Source organism: Nestor notabilis, unplaced genomic scaffold (genome assembly GCF_000696875.1).
Source record: "Nestor notabilis isolate BGI_N333 unplaced genomic scaffold, ASM69687v1 scaffold11836, whole genome shotgun sequence".
Taxonomy (NCBI): domain Eukaryota; kingdom Metazoa; phylum Chordata; class Aves; order Psittaciformes; family Psittacidae; genus Nestor; species Nestor notabilis.
In genome coordinates, this window is record NW_009933347.1 from 7,167 (window position 1) to 25,851 (window position 18,685).

General features: G+C 38.4%; 1 protein-coding gene across 1 annotated transcript in view; it reads left to right on the forward strand.

The window, feature by feature from the left end:
- Nucleotides 1-18,685, forward strand: part of PEPD (peptidase D) — a gene marked incomplete at both ends in the record, with an annotated part of 93,517 nt that overhangs the window by 2,330 nt on the left and 72,502 nt on the right. The window contains 3 exons of the mRNA XM_010016841.1: nt 12,854-12,917; nt 14,890-14,937; nt 16,512-16,573. Coding sequence (XP_010015143.1) covers nt 12,854-12,917; nt 14,890-14,937; nt 16,512-16,573 — 174 coding nt within the window. The remainder of the gene's footprint in view (nt 1-12,853; nt 12,918-14,889; nt 14,938-16,511; nt 16,574-18,685) is intronic.

Here is an 18,685-nt window from a genome sequence, read left to right on the forward strand (position 1 = left end):
TGGTAGGGCATGGCTGCTGTCTTCTCAGAGAGTTTATATGACTATCGCTGTCTTAGACCTGCCTGGGAACTGAAATTGTTTGTGATAGCATAAAAATGTGAATACTGCTGTCTGAAATATTTCGGCTGTGAGCTGCACCTGTCTGGGAGGGTAGATTCTGTTTAACCCCCACGTGTACTTTCTAAAGTCTGTTCCCTAGTGGTGCTTGTTCCCATTTATAGGCAAAGCTTTTTCCTCCCCCTAAGTTCTCTTCTGTTAGTTTAAACCAGTTCTTTCATACCTACCCTGATTGTGCCTAACCTGGAAAAGCTTAAAAATACTACTGAAATTCCACTGTCTCATTTTGCATTTTCAAACAAAACATTGTGGTGTTTATAAATGGTGGCCTTTTTGATTTGTTTGTGCAGCACTCGTTAGTGGTCCATTTAAAGACTTGCAAGTCTGGCTAAGAGTTTATTGTCGTTGTGTCTTCTTGCAGAGTATAACAAATTGACTTTATCACATCATCCTTGTTTTCTAAATTCTCCTTCTTACCCTTCCTGAGTTCCTCTGTTTGAATTTTTGTTTTCTCTTCTGTCAGCTGTGGTCATGTACTTTTTCTGCTTGTCAGAAGGAGGATGGATGAATAACTCATTTGTGAGTCAGTAGCAGTTCTGCTTCATAAGTTGGTTGGCAGGGGGTACTGTGCACAGCTAGGGATTGTGTTCCTTCCCAGAAGACTCAATTTTAAGTCAAAATTAGCACTGAAAGAAAAAGACAAGTAAGTTTGGTTCCATCCGCTGCTGTTTATCTACTACAGTTTGCATTGGAAGTGCGTGTTCCTGTGCATGTGGAAGGCACTGTCTGCCCGCTGAAGAAACGTTCATTTAGCATCAATGAAGCACGAATCAATTCGATTCCTTGTACAGTATTTGAAAGGTTGGTGTTTTGCAGAGGTCTACAGCTGGTCCTCTAGTTCATAGCACAGGGTGCAGTTGCTTTAACCTGGTGTTTATACTACTTTCTATTCAAGACAGATGTGGAAATCTGCTATGTGACTATAGGCAGAAATGCATAGATTTTCTTAAAATTAATGCAGAAGGCTTTTTACTACTACATTACTACTATTGTATTACTAAATATATTATTTGATGTACTGTTGTGCTTCCACTTTTGAAGGACACTTATTTGAGTTCTTTTCAAAAAGTAGCTTAGGAATGTGACAATCAGAAGAGTTAATCTTTTTGCCTAGAAGTAATTTAAAAGTGGGACTTCTTGGCTTCATTCAAACTGTAGTCTTAGTTTTGCCAAAAGCAATGAAGTGTCTGAGAGTGCTTGCTTAGGGATGAGCAGACTGTTAGTTTACAAATGACACACACCATGAACACTGTAATTATTTTAGTCTCACCAACTGCATTTGTTTTTATGAACTGAGGTTCTGCAGAACAAGTGAACATGGAGATGATGAACTCACCACTCTTGGCTGTGGTCTGCAAGGAGCCTACAAGGACCCAGCGCTACATAGTATTGGTGTTGAGGGTGACTTACCACATCTTTGGAAGTATTACTCATTTTGTATGACATCTTGCTGAATGTGGGTCCTCTGGCGATTTGTAAATAGCTGTAAGGCCACCTTTCAGAAGTCCTTCAAGCCAAAATACCCTCTGCAATTCTAAAAGGAAGGAGAGATTTAATTTAAGTCACAGACTATGGACATTCTCAGAAAAACCCACAACCTCTTACGGTGGCAATTGCAGAATTGTTAGGAGGATAATTGTAGGACTGGTGGTCCTACTTTCATGTTGGGAGGGGATTGCAACAACAGCTGCTCTGTTTTTAAGTTGTGATTGTGGGCATTTCTGCATATGTTGGTCTAGCCCATTTCTTAGTTGCTGACTGGGAAAATCTTTTCAAATAACTCTGTGTATCTCTTGATCTGTTGATTCCCTGCTCCCTGCTCCTTCTGTTGATTGTAAGGCAGAAAAAAAGACTCTTATAGGATGGCTTACTGGGTAGGCTCTTGGCCTCCAGTATTTTTCTATTCTTACTTTTGGAGGAAGAATTTGAGAAATGCATCTGGTAATACAAGATCTTAAAGCTTCAGACACATATCTGTGTTGTAAGTGCCTCTTTTTCTTGGCATGGTCTTACCTAGTCAAGTTTGTGGTGCAAAGCTGTTAGCAATCATTTCTATTCCTCGGAAGCATTAAGTTGGTATGACTACATGTCTTGTACAGAGACTTCAATTTCACTAATTAATGCTGCACCTGCCATTTACCTCCTTAATTATAAATGGCAGAACTAGTCAGTGTGCTGATTAAAGATATTTTATAAAGTAAAACATACTGTACAGCAGCTGCTTTATGTGGAGCGGATGCCAAAATAACTTAATTGCCTTGCCACATAAAGAGTGGTTTTGATGGAAAACAAAAATATTTAACGCTTTCATGCTTTAACTTTAGAAATACATATTAAATGGGACAGAGCAATATTTATGTGCAATTTCCTGTGTTTTCTTTGAAGCCCTGATGGCTGATTGGTAAGTATAACAACATTAATCTAGCATTGCATCCACTATAAGTAATGTTTTTTCCATTAATTTGATTGGAAGCTATCTATATTTGCAAAATTGAACATTGGTGTGGCACTTTGGAGCTGTAATAAAGTGCAGTGAAATCCTTTGCAAATGTTAATGTATTCTCAGTGACCTCATGAGGGAGCTTCTTAAGCATTGTCATAATTTTCTAAGTAGGTTACAACCAAAATCAACCTTTGGTTTTTAGTGATTAATCTTGACTGACTTCAGCAAAGTTGAGAAGTTTTACTGCCTTTGGAAACATTGCACAAGCATGTGGTGTTTCTTGATTAGTTTTATTGATGCAGTGCATACAGGTTCTCTTCTCCATAACATGCTCTGGAGCTGTGTATGTCATTCCCAGTATAGAAACTGAGGGGAGTTGGCCAAAAGCCACCAATCACTGCTCTGGGATGGGTGTCAGTTGGTGAGTGGTGAGTAGTTGTATTGTGCATCACTTGTCTCTCTGGAGTTTTATCCCTCTCTTTTTATTTCATATTATTACCATTAGCATTGTTATTCTTTATTTTCAATTATTAATCTGTTCTTATCTCAGCCCATGTTTTTTGCCTTTGCTCTGATTCTCCATCCCACTGGGGTTGGGGATAGAGGGGTGTGAGTGAGTGGCAGTGTGGTGCCTAGTTGCTGGCTGGAGTTAAACCACAACATGTACGAACTGGCAATTGCAATTTATCTGCAAAGTTTGTTACCACCTGCAAATGCCATCTGTGGATCTCATGAGCATATTCATGTCCTGCTTCTGTTTATGAATAGCATCAGAACTAATTTCAGTCTTTGCGGTACCCCACTAATCAAGATTTGCAGTCCATTGCTGTTTATGACTTTAACTTCTGAGAACATCAGTCTAAACTGATACAGCACTTTTCAGTGTGGTGGTTGGAGGGTTTCCCAGCCCTTGAAAAGCTCATCTTTTTACTCTTTATTTATTTTTATTTTCTGCTTCAGGCTTTTCACTTTTTTATTATGACTAGTAATTGGGTTTCAGGTCACATTGTAGTGTTCCTGTCCAGGCCAATTTCAGTTGATTTTGGAGAGTAACAGTCTTGAGAGAGATTTTTATCAAATATTTTACTATTATTCAGAGGGTACATCTGTTACTTTACCCTTCATCCAATCCTTTCAAAACTGCACAATAAAGCTGGTTGCTTTTGATTGACTAGACTTACTTTTGTAGACTTAGGTGCTGCTTATTTTCCATGATTCCAGTTCTCTGTAGTACAGTAATTTCCATTTCTGTCTCCCATTCATTTATTACCTGATTTCTTTATGGATAAAATTACTTTTACAGAATAATTAGTGTCTGGATTACTCTTGCCACTTTACACATGGTTGGTTTTCTCTAAACAGTGCTGCTTGAATGCTCTGACTTCTCAAGTGATCAGTTAAGTCATTGTTTCAGTATTCTAACTGTCCGTGAGCTTTGCTGCTCCAGGATGAATGTGCATTGTTTCTATGAGTCTTACTTTAGTAATTATTTTTATAAATCTTTGGTTTCCAGCTGCTTAGGTTTCCTTGTATTTCTTGTTGAAAATGTTTTAAACAATAGTAGTAATTTATACCAGGCCATAGATTTGTAATCTCTGCCACCATACACCTTTAACTGGATGCACAAGTTGGTGATTTACTAAGTGTTAAAGTGCTTCTTTTTCCTCTTCTTTTTGATTCGGGTGTACTGAGAGGTGGAACCAGCACTAAGTAAATCTGCTTGACAGTGCTGTATTAGAGGTTTTTTAACATCTTGAAGTGGCTTCAAACCACAGCATCAGAAAGTCAAGTCTTGCCTACGCATGTCTGATTCCTGTGGTATGACAAGGAATGGTGATAACCCCCACCAGGCATTTCTTATTTTATACTTGATTTAATGTGCTAGCAGGAACATCAAGTTCAGTGATATAAACTCCCAATAACATTTTGATTTACCAGAGAATCCAAGTTTTCTTTTGATCAGGCGTGCCACGTGTTTTTCCTCCAAGGACTTGGCTGCTGCTGGTATGAAGGTAGGCTGCAGCAAAAGAAATGCCCACAGGGATTTTCCAGCAGTGCTCCGACAAGGCTCTGCACCTCCACACTGCCTTCTGCTGTGCAGCTGCCTGGCTTGAGTGCAGAGCTCTCATCTTCTTGTCAGCCTGGATTTGAGAAGGCACTTCAGTGAGAAAACTCTCAAGTGAAATACCTACAGTGGTGCCTCTGTTCTTGCACTTCTAGAATTCCATGTTCTCAGCTCTTGATGTTAACCATTTTCTTTAGGTTTTCTATCCCTGCAGCCTGTGCTGTGTCTGTATGCTCAGGAAGGACTCTCTGAGTGTTGTTTCTGTTGAGAAACATACAAAGAGGTAAAAACAACCCCCGTTGTTTGGTTAAAATAGGATAGGGAAAAGTATAATGAATATTAATGCTTCTTGAAAGCTGAATGTCTGTGAAAACCAGGCAGATTGCATTTTTCTTGCTGTGCACCCCTTTGCCTGTGTACCTGCTGGATCTCCTGAGTATTGGAGTGTGGCCTCATCCCAAGTCCTGGGGTATGCCAAATACTTCTTGTGTTATAGAGCAATGTGCCATGGTGGATTGAGCGTTTTTTGCATGGGTAGGTTATGCCTTTTCTTTCTGACCATTGTGGTGTTGTGGCAAGTTAATTTCTTTGTTGTTTAGTCTTCTTTACAAATTGTAAGATGGGACTATTATCATCCCCTTCTTAAAGCTGTTCAGGTCATCTTAATGCTGCTGTAAACACCAGTAGAGCTTTCTTTGATGCTGTTACTGACTGATATGGAAGCTGTTGGACATGCTGCACACATTCCAGAGCTTGCTATAGTGCTTTTATGTGTGGGACATAAAATATTGCTTGTTTTCCCCCAATATAGGCATTTTTCCAAAGTAAAAGCAGAACATCTGCTATTGACAGATTCAGTATGTAACTTTCTCAGTTAGGAAGCATGAATTGAGACCAGTGTTTGAGTGTTATATAGTGACCTAGAAATTATACTTACTCTCTTAATCATTGTAATTCATATTGTGCCCTTTTTTCGGGAAGAGATCTTTCTAATGAGCATTTGTCAGCAGTCTTATGCTACAAGAAATCTTTCAGGGATTTCAGTGTATAAACATTTTCTTTGTTAGAGTTTTTTTCTGTACTTTTATAGAACCCTTCTCTCCAAGGAAGAGTTTTATTTGCAAAGAGAAATAAAGCAAAGGTTACCAATAGCAAGTGTTCTGTGATTTTGGGTAGCTCTTGGTAGTATCTCTTAAATGTCTAATTGAGGCACTGGCTCTTAAGGTAGAATTTATAGAAAGCCTAAAGAACTTTTCATCTTTTGGGAATACCTGTAGTGGGAATAGCTGAGCAGGAGCAGTGAGACTGTATATTTGAAGTAGTTGAAATGGTAGTTCAGAGCTCGGCTTTTATTAGGAAGAACCGTTGAGAGTCTCCTCAATATATTATTTCTGATTTCATAAACCCAGCAGTCTGTATGTATGTTGTTCATAGTTATTCTGCTTCTGTATAGCTTGTGTGTAATAGCGCTGGGAAGTCCAGTGTCATATACCCAGCATCCTGTGTCCCGTATCCTGCATGTAGACTCTAGTGTTCTGTCCCATTGCTAATGTGGCTTCAGTTACATCCCTGTTTACCTTTTCAAGTCATATCAGCTTGAGTCTTAATCTTCAGTTCAATTTCTTTTAAATTCTTTTAAATTCTGTTGTTTTCTCAAAATCCATCTTACTCTGGACTGATAAAGGAGCAAGGAGTCTGAATTTCTGTGCATGCAGGTACTTCTGTCCTTCAAAGGATAAACTGGGAATCTAGGCAAATGTGGAAAGAGAGTGGCATTAAGGTAGTCAAAACGTTGCTGGAGGCTGCCTGTGGTACCTGTGAGCCCATTAGAATTGTTCTGTTTTAAGTCTAGCTTGACACCTTTTAATCTTCTTGTTTGAGATAGTGAAATTCATTTCAGGTATATAGGGGATTGCATTTTTTTTGGACAACGTCAGGAACATCTGCAGGTATCTTGTAAAGCCTCCTGTGTTGTTCCTCCTAGCAGTTCTCGACACCTTCTTGTTTGGTTAATGTTTTGCCATCTGTTAACTTGATGATATTGTAATGAGGAGGGAGTTTATTGGTGAATCTCTGGCAGCATTAAAGTACAGCTTTAGTGTCCCCTTTTCCTTCTTCAGCTCTGTGTGCTTTGCTGATGTATTTCTATTCATCTGCTTTAGTTTTTGCCAAGGTTCTTATTCTTTGTATGCAGTCTCACTGAAACTTTTACTCTGCTTTAAGCAAGGCCTGAGAAATGACTTGTTGACTGTGTAGAACTTCAATTGCTGAAGACTATGCTCGTCCAATTTACTCCCTGTGCAGGTTTTCCCCCTCATATAAGTGAGGATAAATGTAATGTAACTCATGCAGTGACTTGCTGGCAGGAAATACGGGCATGCTGCTGTGCCAGGTTCAGGCACTATGTGCAAGCTAATGTGGGCATTTACTGTGCTTAGTAGAGACTACTTGCTCAAGACAACGTGAATTTGGCATAAAGTAGTGTTTTATGTCTCTTACTCTGAATTTGAAAGGGTAGAATGGAGGAAGCAATACTGCTATATCCATGTAAAGCAGAAAGCTTTACTGTGTAGTTTGCTAGATTTAGGTTTTCTGTCTCACTGCATGAAGAATCTTCCTCTTCTGACTTTGTGATACGGGCTTGGAGAGTTTTTCATGCATTTTAGGCAATAATACTTGTAGGACCTTATAAGAGAGCACTGTACCCTGAACATTATTGTGTGGAAACCCTTTTGCTTTAGTCTTTGGCATGGTTTGTCTCTTTGGTATTTGCCTATTTGTTCCAACTTTGTTAATTCTTGCCTTTAATTACTGCTTCCAAGAACATCACTTTGTGGTAACTGCCAGGAGCTGTGGATCTGAAAGACAATAAGTAGTGAACAAGACTTGTGCATCTGTATTTTAATTGCAGAAGATAGTTTTTAGTATGGCATGTCTTGTTTTTATCAGTGCTTGCTGTCTTCCTCCCTGACATACGAATCAGACATCATCAAAATGGTTGTTGACTTTCATTTAGAGGTTCTTAGTGAGACTTTAAAAAAATACATTAATACTGGTGTTTTTTTAGCTAAAGTCAGATTCAGTGCTTAGAAATTGCAGGCGATTCTCATTACTTGGCCCTGATGTATGTTCACTGATGGCATGTGTGATCAGACAGCCTATTTTGGTGCCTGTGCCATGTGTTATTAGCTTAGTATTTCCTTTTGCTGGAGAATGGATACCTCACATTGGAGCTGATGTTTGGATACACCTGTTGCTTTCTTTTATATGATTTGAAATTATTTCCATGTAGAATTTTTATAATTTTTGTAATGAACATCCCATTAAGAATATTTTCTTCCAAGAAGAATAGTTTTACTTTCTAGGCTATGCAGTAAAATAAGTAGTCTTAAAGGACAAACTCCAACTGAAATGCTGAGGAAAAGCTAAATGAGACTACTTCAGGAAAGCTGGATTTCATTTTAGAGCTGATCTACTGTAAAAGCTAGAAACTGAGTATCTGTCCTAGAAGCATTAAAAAAATTCAAATACAAAGCAACCAGTAGGAAAAAGTTGTTACATATATTAAGGATTGTCTGGAAGAATGCTTAGATGCAAATGAAAACATATACCTGTGAATATATATCAGCAATTAGATTGCAAATGTATTAGCAGTTGGCGTTTCTTTCAGGAATAGCTATCAACTGTTATAAATTCTGTTCACAGTTTTTCTTTGGCACTTGCGATTTAGATCCATCTCATTTGTACCTCTCTTCTGAATGCAGTTCTGAAAACTGGAACACTCTTTTATCATGTTGGTATTATGAGGCTATTGCTCCAGAGTCCTTCAGAATGCAAAGAAATGTTGCTTAATGGAATTCTTACGGTAATGTCAAATTTGTACGAATCTCTTAAGGTTTGCTGTTATGAATTCTTGTGCAATGTAATGAACAACAAGTTTAAAATGGTTTTCGACAATGAGACCAAGTTTTTATTGGGTTTCAAGTGGAAACACAACATGGTTAATAGAGTATCAGAAAGAAATTGAGGTTTGAATTTTGTTCAACTATATGAAAGCTTAAAAATATTTTTTTTCTTGTGTACTTACAGACAGGCTATCAGAGCTGTTCATCTTACTGATAGATAAACAGAGGAGTCAGTATGACACTCATATTAGAAGGACTGACTCTTAAGCGGAGCTGGTTGTAATACTGTGGTCTGTCAAAATCTGCGCTGATGTGATGAGGTTATGTTTTGGTGAAGCGTCTTGTTTTTTAAAAATGCTGTCCTGTACCATTCTAAATTTAGTTAAACCAAATGGAAAAGTTTGGAATATGCTTGGAAGATTTCAGTTAAGCTGATCGACTGACTGACTAGTTACTAGTTTTAAATACTACACTCCCTTATTCTTTTGCTGGTGGTTTTCATGTTTGATTGATATGTAAGAGAAATGAGGTATAGCTAACTTGGGGTCTTATTTTACTGTCTGCCTTAATGTTTCATACTGTATTTTTATAGTAAAAGTACTGCTGCAGCTCCTCCTCCTCCTTTTCCCATTGCTACCTCACTAGAATTTTGTTTATAATAAAGTTGTCACTTGTTATGATTGAAAGCTGAATCTTCAGTATTTGGTGCTTTAATAAAACCTTAGCTGTTAAAATGAGACAGCGCATCAGAATTCAAATCTTCCCTTTAAAATGTAGCTTCACATCTTTACACTGTCTTTAGTGTTTCCCAGTTGCTATGAAGATCTTGAGTAAGAAACGAAGTAGGTGAACTAGATCGGGAAGAAGAAAATGGAAGAGGAAAGAGTTATGTAGGATGCATCAGCAGAATGTAAACAGCTTTAATGTTTAACCCAGAATAACTCAAGCTTTTTCACTGGACTGGAAATTGTGATGAATTGTTAAGTGGTGACTTACAATTGACTCTCTTGTTTAAGAGATCCTTTGGTGGCAAAAAATGAGGACTGTGTTGAAAATATATAGAAGTGCTCTTCTAATGCCCATAAACTGTGGCTGGTCTTCTTTCTAATGGCCATAAACTATGCAGTGCCATATTTTTGCCTAGCCTCTTGAGCATATGTACTTGGGCACGATGCAGTTGACATTTCTAACACTGGTATTTGCTTGTCTGGAATATAAAACTGCAGGGAAAGGATATTGAGCCTTTTTAGGATGGCAGTGCATTATTCTTTGTAGGTTTTTGCTAATATATGTTGCCAGGGAATCTAAAGTTTTGCACATTCGCCCCCAAAACCTGCAAAAATTATACCATTGCTTCTGTTCACGTCTGTTTACAAAAAGGGTTTAATTTTTTTTTGATAGATAAGGAGGGACATGATGCAGTAATATCTGGGATCATATCTTCCACTTGGGTAATCCTTCTAATTAATTTATGACTTGCACTGGGTTTTTTTGCATGTAGTCTCTGCAGTGATTAATCAGAATTTTGAAACTGGCAGCCCGTAGCAGCATTAGAAAAGACAAAGCCTAAATTACAAAAAATTGTAACCAATTAACTTATTCTACCTGCCTGAGAGTCATTTGTAGGCAGAAGTACTCCTTGTCTCTGTGAAGTATCAGATGTACTTGAAATTATTATAATTAAATATAATTTTCATGATGCCAGTGAGTGTGAAAGGTACCATTCCTGTGGCAGTGATGGTCAGTGCTAGACGTCAGCCTGTTTTACATTTAAATTGGATAAAAATTAATACTGGGCCCTGTATCTGCTACGGAACTCTGCACTGGTAGTTTTTTACGGTAACTATGATGTTGGCACATAATAACTTCTGCTAAACTGAGGAAAAAATTAAGAGCCTGGAGAGAATATGGAAAAGTCTCAACGAGGATTATCTCTTCTCTTTCTCCCTGAGCTTTTGTTTTGCCTTCTACATTGCTTTTCAGTATGTGAAGCACATGATTTTTCCACTCTAATTAATGTAGACTTCCGTGTGCACTTTTTCCTTTCACCTGTATTGTTCTGCAGTAGAGCAGATCTATGCAGAAATCTTCCAGTGGGAGGGGTAGCTTCAGCACTGCAGCATCGTGGCTCCTGTGGGATGGGAAGGGGATGGTAGTTTGTGGGAAGTGTATGCGAACTGATTTTACTGTCTAGTCAGAGGTGCAAAATGCTTGAAAAAGTGAGGCAGAGCTCTGAGTGCTTCGGAGAGGAGCTGAGAAGTCTGGTGCTCTACTTCAAACTAGAAGTCTTGCTGACTTCTGAGCAAGGTAGGAAGAACAAGGCCAGCAAGGAAGCGTACATCTGGGAAATGTGATGGCTTGTCACTAGGTGTGGTAGAGTCAAAAGTACCTGGAAGATGACCTAGTTTAATACAGAGAGGACAGAGGATTGTGGGAAGCTGCTGTTTTCTTTCTCTCAAAGTAGAGATATCTTCAGCCTTGAAAGGATGATGAGCTACTTTTGTTGCTCAAAAGGGTGATTGTATAGATAAGAGATGTTGGAGGGATTACAGCCAGAGTGGAATCAATAATGGATTAATATTAAACCATAACCAAAGAATTGAATTATCAGCATTGTGCTGTAGACCACACAGTTACAGGAAGCAACTAACCAAAACAAAACAAAAAGTTGAAAAATAGCCTGTGAAAAAACACAAGTTTTCTTATTGGCCTGTTGGAAAATGAGACCTGCTCCTACTTCAACCGCATTAAATGAATAAAATCCAGCACATTTTTGTGCATACTTTTAAGAAATATTTACAAGAAGCAGTTCCTCAATTCAAACAATGCAGTTAATTGTAAATGATGCTTTGGAGGTATTGCTCTAAAGAGCATATGTTACCATAAATTACTGTTGCTCATAAATTAGCTGGTTTTACAGTTGGGATTCTTCTGATACCAGATGAATTAGTTGAAACTGTAAAAGAGAGCAAAAATGGAAAGTGCTAAATCTGTTCATAATGTTTCTGGAGTATTAAAATTTTTCAATGTGTGAGGAATGAAGGAGGGGAAAAGATGCCTGTGGGAGAAACAGATTATGCAAAAGTTGGACATAAGGGAACTATAAAATACAAGGTATAGAAAGATAAGAGGATATGGCGATTTTTTTTTTTTAATTATATGTGAAATCAGCCAGGGAGAGGAGATAAATGATAATTGCTTTGAAATCTCCAACACTGATGGGAAGCAGCCACAAAAGGAGCGTTGCAAAAGGGAACATACTATGAGATATTCTTGTGTTACTTTTGAGTAGTACTTTCACAGATAAATTCTAAAAAAAAATACTCTGTGATTTACTGCTTGAGAACACCGTAAGTGTTTTCATGTTGTTGTTCATGTCTCAGCCCAGTGCTGTTTGGAGTATGAGGGAATGTAAAATGAAAAATGAGTGCACAAGATTGAAAAAACGATGTTAATCAGAGCTCTGGCCACCAGGTACTATGGACAGCAACAGCATGGGCCTTTGTTATGGAGCCTTTTAAAAATGCTGAGCTCTTTGTCCCACCACTTCTGCTCTTCCTCACTGCAAGAGTTAGAAATGTTCTTCATTCTCCAGCATAGTTTATTCTTTCCCAAGTTGGTCTTGTGTTCTTGTAGTCTAATGTTTAAACAGCTGAAGGTTTGGTCCTGCACACACGTTTTGCTCTCCTGCTGTGACTCAGGAAGCAAAATGCAGGGGATCCTCCAAACTTTGGCTCTTCCAACCACATTTTTCTTCTCCTGTTTTCTTTACCCTGTGGAATGATGTAAGATGAGTGGGTTTTTAATTTTTTTTCTTTGGAGGTTACATTTTCACAATTATGTTGAATGTATTTGTTTCACTTGAGGGGGGATAGAGGTTGTAATCAGAGAAAATCAGGTACAAAATTAGTGTTTTGTTCATTCTTTGAATATAACACCACTGTTTTATTATCCCACATCCTCCCCGCATTTGGTGAGTTGGAAAGTTGTCTATGAATGACAAAAGTCTCTAACAAAACTGGCTTGTGTAGAGTGAATGGGGAATAAAACCCCTTTAATTCCTGAGGAGACCATGAAATCTAAGTATCAAGCATGGACTGGATTAAAGCACACTGATTTTTGTAGCCGTGGCAACTTCCTGTGTAATCTCCTATTTTGAGAAATGGGGTCAAGGATAAGATTATTAAAACATTCCTCATATCTGATGCAGTTTTGATAGTAGAGGATATTATTTCTTTGTCTGTGTCCTTATTAAATATAACAGTTAAACCACAACAAACAATAAAGCTAATCCCAAATGTTTCTTTTTGTTGTTTTCCGAAGGATTCATCCTCCTGAATTCTTTAAGAAAAAATATGCTGTGGATGAAGTCCATTATGTGAATGAGGTGAGTTGTCTGTGTGTCTGAATATTTTTCTGTTAATAGAAAATCAATATGTGGCAACGATGCTGCTTAATTTTAGTCTTCTGCTTACTGGATATCTCCTGACTTCGTGGGACTTTCCTCTCTCCAAGTTACTGGAAGTGGTAAAGCACTTGACATGTATTATTTTCCTTTTTTTTAAAGACTGCCGTTTTGAGCTGAACACTAAAGTCTTAATCAAAAAATGGTCTCATAGACATGTTCTTTGTATCGTGAAACCTGTCAGTCTGCAAATTTATCCAACAGAAACATGTTGCTAAATACATTTTTTGCAGTGCCTTGGAGATTTGACAAGATTGCTATCAGGGAGGTTGCATGTCTTAGCTCTGACTTGGGAGCTGACATTTATTTTATGACTTCAAAGAGCTGTGAGGAAAGGCTGTCTGCTTACTATTAGTTTATGTTGAATCATTCTAATATTTGAATAAACAAATATATTCATATTTTTAAATGCAAGTGTGACTTGCTTAGTTATGTTTCTTGTTTAATTTCTGAGCAGATGTTTGTATACTTATCCACCTGTCCAGTTGTCTTTTCTTTGGTAGGAAAGCACAGCAGGGTTAGGACAGTTTTCCTGCCAAGCTCTGTGGGTGATTTTCATGGAGAGCAGCTTGAAAAGGAGGACTCTGATATTTCTGTCCCTGCAGAGCACTAACTCTGACACGCTAGACCAAAATTTCTGCTCTTGTCAGCTGTGAGGATGTTTCATTTCATTTTCATAATGAGTCCAGCTATGAAGTGAAGTTTGATCCTGTATTTCAGTAGTCTGGGGTGGAGGCAGCTGTGAAGAGGTTGCTTTTTGACGTGTGTGTCATGTAGAATGCAGGTGCTCCAGTGCTCATCTGTCAGATGCTGAAAATTGCAAGTGGAAAATACATGGTTTATTTTTAAAAATAACATTTACTTTGGGTCACCTTAGTTGTTTTGGGTCACTTTCCATCAACAAATGCCTATATTGCAGTTCTGTTATCTGCTTGCTTACTGATTAAAAACCTCTATGGGGACCAGCCAGCGTAAAGTCTGCTTTCCACCTGGATTGCATGTATTGAGCTCAGAAGCTGTTCAGCTTTCTGTAACTTTTGCCCAGTTTGCCAAGGAATTGGGTTTCCGCCATTAGGACACTAGGGGCCTTATTTACAGGGTAGTTTTATGTCAACAAATGCCCAACTTGTATATCTACCAATGTAGGTATGTAATCCTGATACTTCATGGGGAAGAAAAGAAAAAAGTGGAATTGGTATTTTTAAACCTCATTGCCATGTGTTTTCTTTCATTAATATTATTATTATGCTATTAAGCTGTTTTAAAGTCGGTAGGACTGTGCACCATGGAATTATGTCATCTGTTCATTGCCTCAAGAAATGCGTAAAAAATGTGGCCACCTTTCTGCAGCTGCTCTGAGATCCTAGTTCTCTGCAAGCCCAGTGATCTTGCTCTTAGTTTATAAATGTTTGAAAGATACTGAAGAAGCCTGATAGAAGTATTAGTAAAAGATGACCAGTGAGAGTAACAGTAAATACTCATTACTAAGTATTTGGCACATTGTAGCATAATAGTATTAATGCATGTGTGTTTTATATGTAGTAGTATGTTGAGGATATAGTACCTTCTTGTTCTGTACTGTTTCTGTGTGACCTTACAGCATTTTGGCTCATATTTCCTCTGTCATCCAAATTATGACAGTAGACTTAATTTTAAGTTCTCCAAAGGACACCATCAACTTAGGCACTGCATTGCTGTCTAAATGTTTTGTGATCTACTGACTTGTTGCATGTCTCAGGTAATAAATACTTCAATATCTGAAAGATACTAGAGGAACATTTTTGTCTTTGCAGCTTGTTTACTTTGCATACAGCAAATGTTCATGAAAGTGTTATCAGTATGATTCTGAGGAAGAAAAAGACAAAATTAATAGCAACATAAAATTTCTTTCTAGATATCCAGTGTTCTGGCTTCCAAGAACCCTTCCGTGCTTCTTACTTTGGTGAGTCATATTCCGAAGGATAACTATTCATTTTTTTCAAGAAGGAGATCAGTTTATTCAGCATTTCTTTGCGCTGTTACTCAATATGTTTTCCTTCCCATCTTTGCCAAATTTAAGGCCACCTCTGTACAGTCATCTAACCTTCTGGCCCCACCATGATCTCAAGATTCGTAACCTCAGGCTTTCCAGTCTATATCTTCTTGCTGCCAAAGCTTTATTTGTTTTCTGGTAAAACATGACAAACCTATCTATCATCACCCATGCTATCCTCCAGCCTGTGTACAGTGACTGCAAACTCCTTTTATGCCTTATGCTGTTCTGGTCATGTCATGAGCATGTTAGCGCCTTTCTGTGGGAATCCCCCAAGGATTCAGGGAATACTTTTTCTGCATAGAATGAGTTGATAAGAACAACTGCTGGAGGGAGGGAGTGATACCAAACGCCTGCCAGGTATTTTTAGTGGTGCTTGCTTATTTCTCTGGAAGGAGGATGAATTGAGTGGAGGTAAAGCCTGCAAGTTTCTTCTTCCCATCACCTCTCTCCCAGCTGCTTTCCTTGACAGATGTTTTGTAAACTGTATGAAATGATTTGCTGACTCTGAGCTTTCCCTTACAGCAAATGCAGTGGCAGCTCCTGGATTTACCAGTGGCCAGACAAAAAATCCCTCCCTAAAGCAGTCATGTAGCATGAGATCTGGTTTCTTTATCCGTTAAGAACAGAGGCCCTAAAAAGTTTTCAGTCTTTCTTCCACTTACATTTGTATACTTACACGTATAAAAGATGACCCTATAGTTTTCTTTCATATTCTTTAAGAGAACGTGAAAGAAAGGGGAATATTTGGGAAAGGGAATATTTGTTCACCTTGTGCTTCTTACTGTGCATTTCTGCACATTGAGTTCTTTAGTAGTTGTCACTCTGTGAGCATCCTGTTATAATGAAGAATTTTCACCTCATTTTTAGCAGAGAGGAAGGAGCTGTGATTCTTCCAAATTCCTCCCACTGAAGAAGTGTACAGAGAAGGGAAGAGCTCTTCTCTTTCCTCTGCCTGAATGGACACTTGGTCCTCTTCTCCTGTGGCCTCATTCCAGATACGGAGCTGTAACGTTGCTTCACAGGTTTTCCCAGGCACAGTGTTCATCTGCTGTATAGCAGCCAAAATACTCTTGTTTATGCTACTTGCTTGAAGGGAAACCTGTAGGGGAACACCATGCAAACTTAAATAACAAGCATCGCCAAGGCAGGGCATAAAAATTTTTTTTTAAATGAAATTACTTTAGAAAAAAATCCTGTCCATTTGTTGTTCTCTTGCCCTTTATTACTATATAGGTCTCCTAGCTCCCTCTCAAGACATAAGGGACTTAGAAATCCAAGCCTGCTGTATTCGTAACCAGCACATCCTAACCTAAGTTCTTTGTTGGTCTCCTATGAAAGTCTGGGGTTTTAATTATAGTCATTCAAGTAAACTTACATATAAGTTTTCCTAAAGACTGCAGTCAGGTTCTCCCCATGATGTATGTTTTAAATGCTTGTGTTCAGCTCAGAATCATGGTCCTTTTCATCTTTTTCCCTCCCAGCGTGGTGTTAATACTGATAGTGGAAATGTCACCAAAGAAGCTTCATTTGAAGGAATCAGCCAGTAAGTGACAAGGCTTTTTTATCCATTAGCTGTTGCACAGTTAGGTTAATTCATTTTATACTTCACATTAAATGACATTTTTCCTAGTGACAGTATGTTGAATGGCAGATGAAATATATTAATATTTCTTTGGGAATAAAATGTTTGACAGGTTTCTAATGACTTGAAGTACAGTGGATTTTGGTTTGGTTTTGTGTTGTTTTTTGTTTTTTAATATCTTTTGTATATCTGATTTCGTCCAATGTTTCTCTTTATTTGTGTTTGCTTTAAGTATCTAAAACCAAACAGACCCATCCCTTTACCTCCATTTTCACAACTGGGATTGGAATATTTGGGTTTCAAGTTTCAGGCAAATTAGTCTTTAAGAGTAGCTTCTTTCTCTTACTGACTTCCTTGGACAGTATTAAGGTAGATATTAGGGATTCTGGTATGCACAATCTTCTGAAAAGATGTCGCATTACAGATGTAAAATTAAAGATCACTTTTCTGCCTAGATGTGATCCTTTAATGTCCCTTGATGTTGTCTTTTTATGAAGTTTGGCTGCTAGTGGAGTGAAAATGTCTTCCTGCATGCAGCATTTTGAAAAGGCAGTAAATAGCAAAACATCACAGCCTGCTCTGGGATGTGAGGATGATGGCCTCACTTTTGAATGAAATACAACTATCTATTCAGTTACAATATCCCCAAATGAGATAATTTTCCATTTTTTGCTCAAGTGTACAGCAAAAAAGAAACACACACACACACACACACACATCCCCCATTAAAAAGCCTGTTAAAAAAACCCACTTATTCTGAGATGTTGAGTAGGTGTTGCTTTTTTTTAATGATGCTTGACTCCCAGTCACCCTGCTGCATTTTTCTCCTTTTGCCTCTGTTGAGAGCATATTAGTTCTGCAGTGAAGATTGTAATGCACAGAGTTTGCTGCAAGTCTGGGCACTGGTTTGTATAGTCCAAAAGTGTGCTTTCTGCTGGGATCATCTTTTCTCTCTGTCACGTGAACTGAAATCTGGAATCTGATACCATGATTACTTTATTCTCCCTTAATGTTCCCTGCAGCCTAAATGGAAACTTAATGAGTCTGTCAGGGATATTGGGGACCAAGGTTTTAAACATTTAGTCATCTTTTGCTGCCCAGTGAGTTAAATACAAATTATTCCAAAATAAAGCAAGCACTTTTAGATGAATATTTGCTGTCCTTTCTGCTGTTACAGCAGTATGATGTTCTGTTGCTTTGACCAAGTAGATACTCATTTATCTTACACTCTCCAGGTACAGGTGAACTCCAGAATCTGTGTGGAGTGATACCGCCAGTTTTATGAAACATCTCCACATGAAATATAAACAGTTATTAGCTCTAGCAGTAGCTCTTCATGGGAATGATGTACAAAGGTCTGTCTGATGTACCAAAAAGCCCGTTTTTCACCTGAATTTCACAAAATACTAGAGTTTAATTAGTAACACATTCTGTTACAAGTCAACATTAAGTTAGGAAGCCACTCCATTTAGCACTTGATCTGAGATTTTAAAAGCATGTCTACTGCAACACTTAAAGGGATTAATGATATTTTATTGCAGCTTCACAGTTTGTGGTAAACATGCTGTCGCTGTGCTCCAAGAGAAGGATTTCTCCATTCTTTACAGGCAATTTCCAGCTGTTTAGTAGTTACTTCTCTTTTGAGACCTGGGTTATGCTCATCCCTTTCCACCCCTTGGCACCAAGTTGTTCATCTTGCTGCCTTTGACAGATCTGGTTGGTGTGTTCCCTTCCCATGCTCACAGAGTGGAAGAGCATGCATTGATTTTGTTGTTGGATGTGCAGAAGATCCACTCCCCTCTTCTGATACATACCTTGCCCTCAAACCACTTGTCACTCCAGCCTTGCCTTGATCTCCCTGACTTCTGCTTCTGTCTTCTCCCAGGCTGTTATGTCTCTGGTAAGAGCATGCTTGGCCTGCCTGCCAGTGGCAACGTGTAGACAGTGAACGCTGCTCATTGAGGGCATGGAGGAGGGGGTGAACTCCCTTTTAAACTCTGCTCTCCTCAGTTTTTTGTAACTGCATATATAAACCAGTTCATTTGATATGTTTTCGATGCAATTTCAGCATTC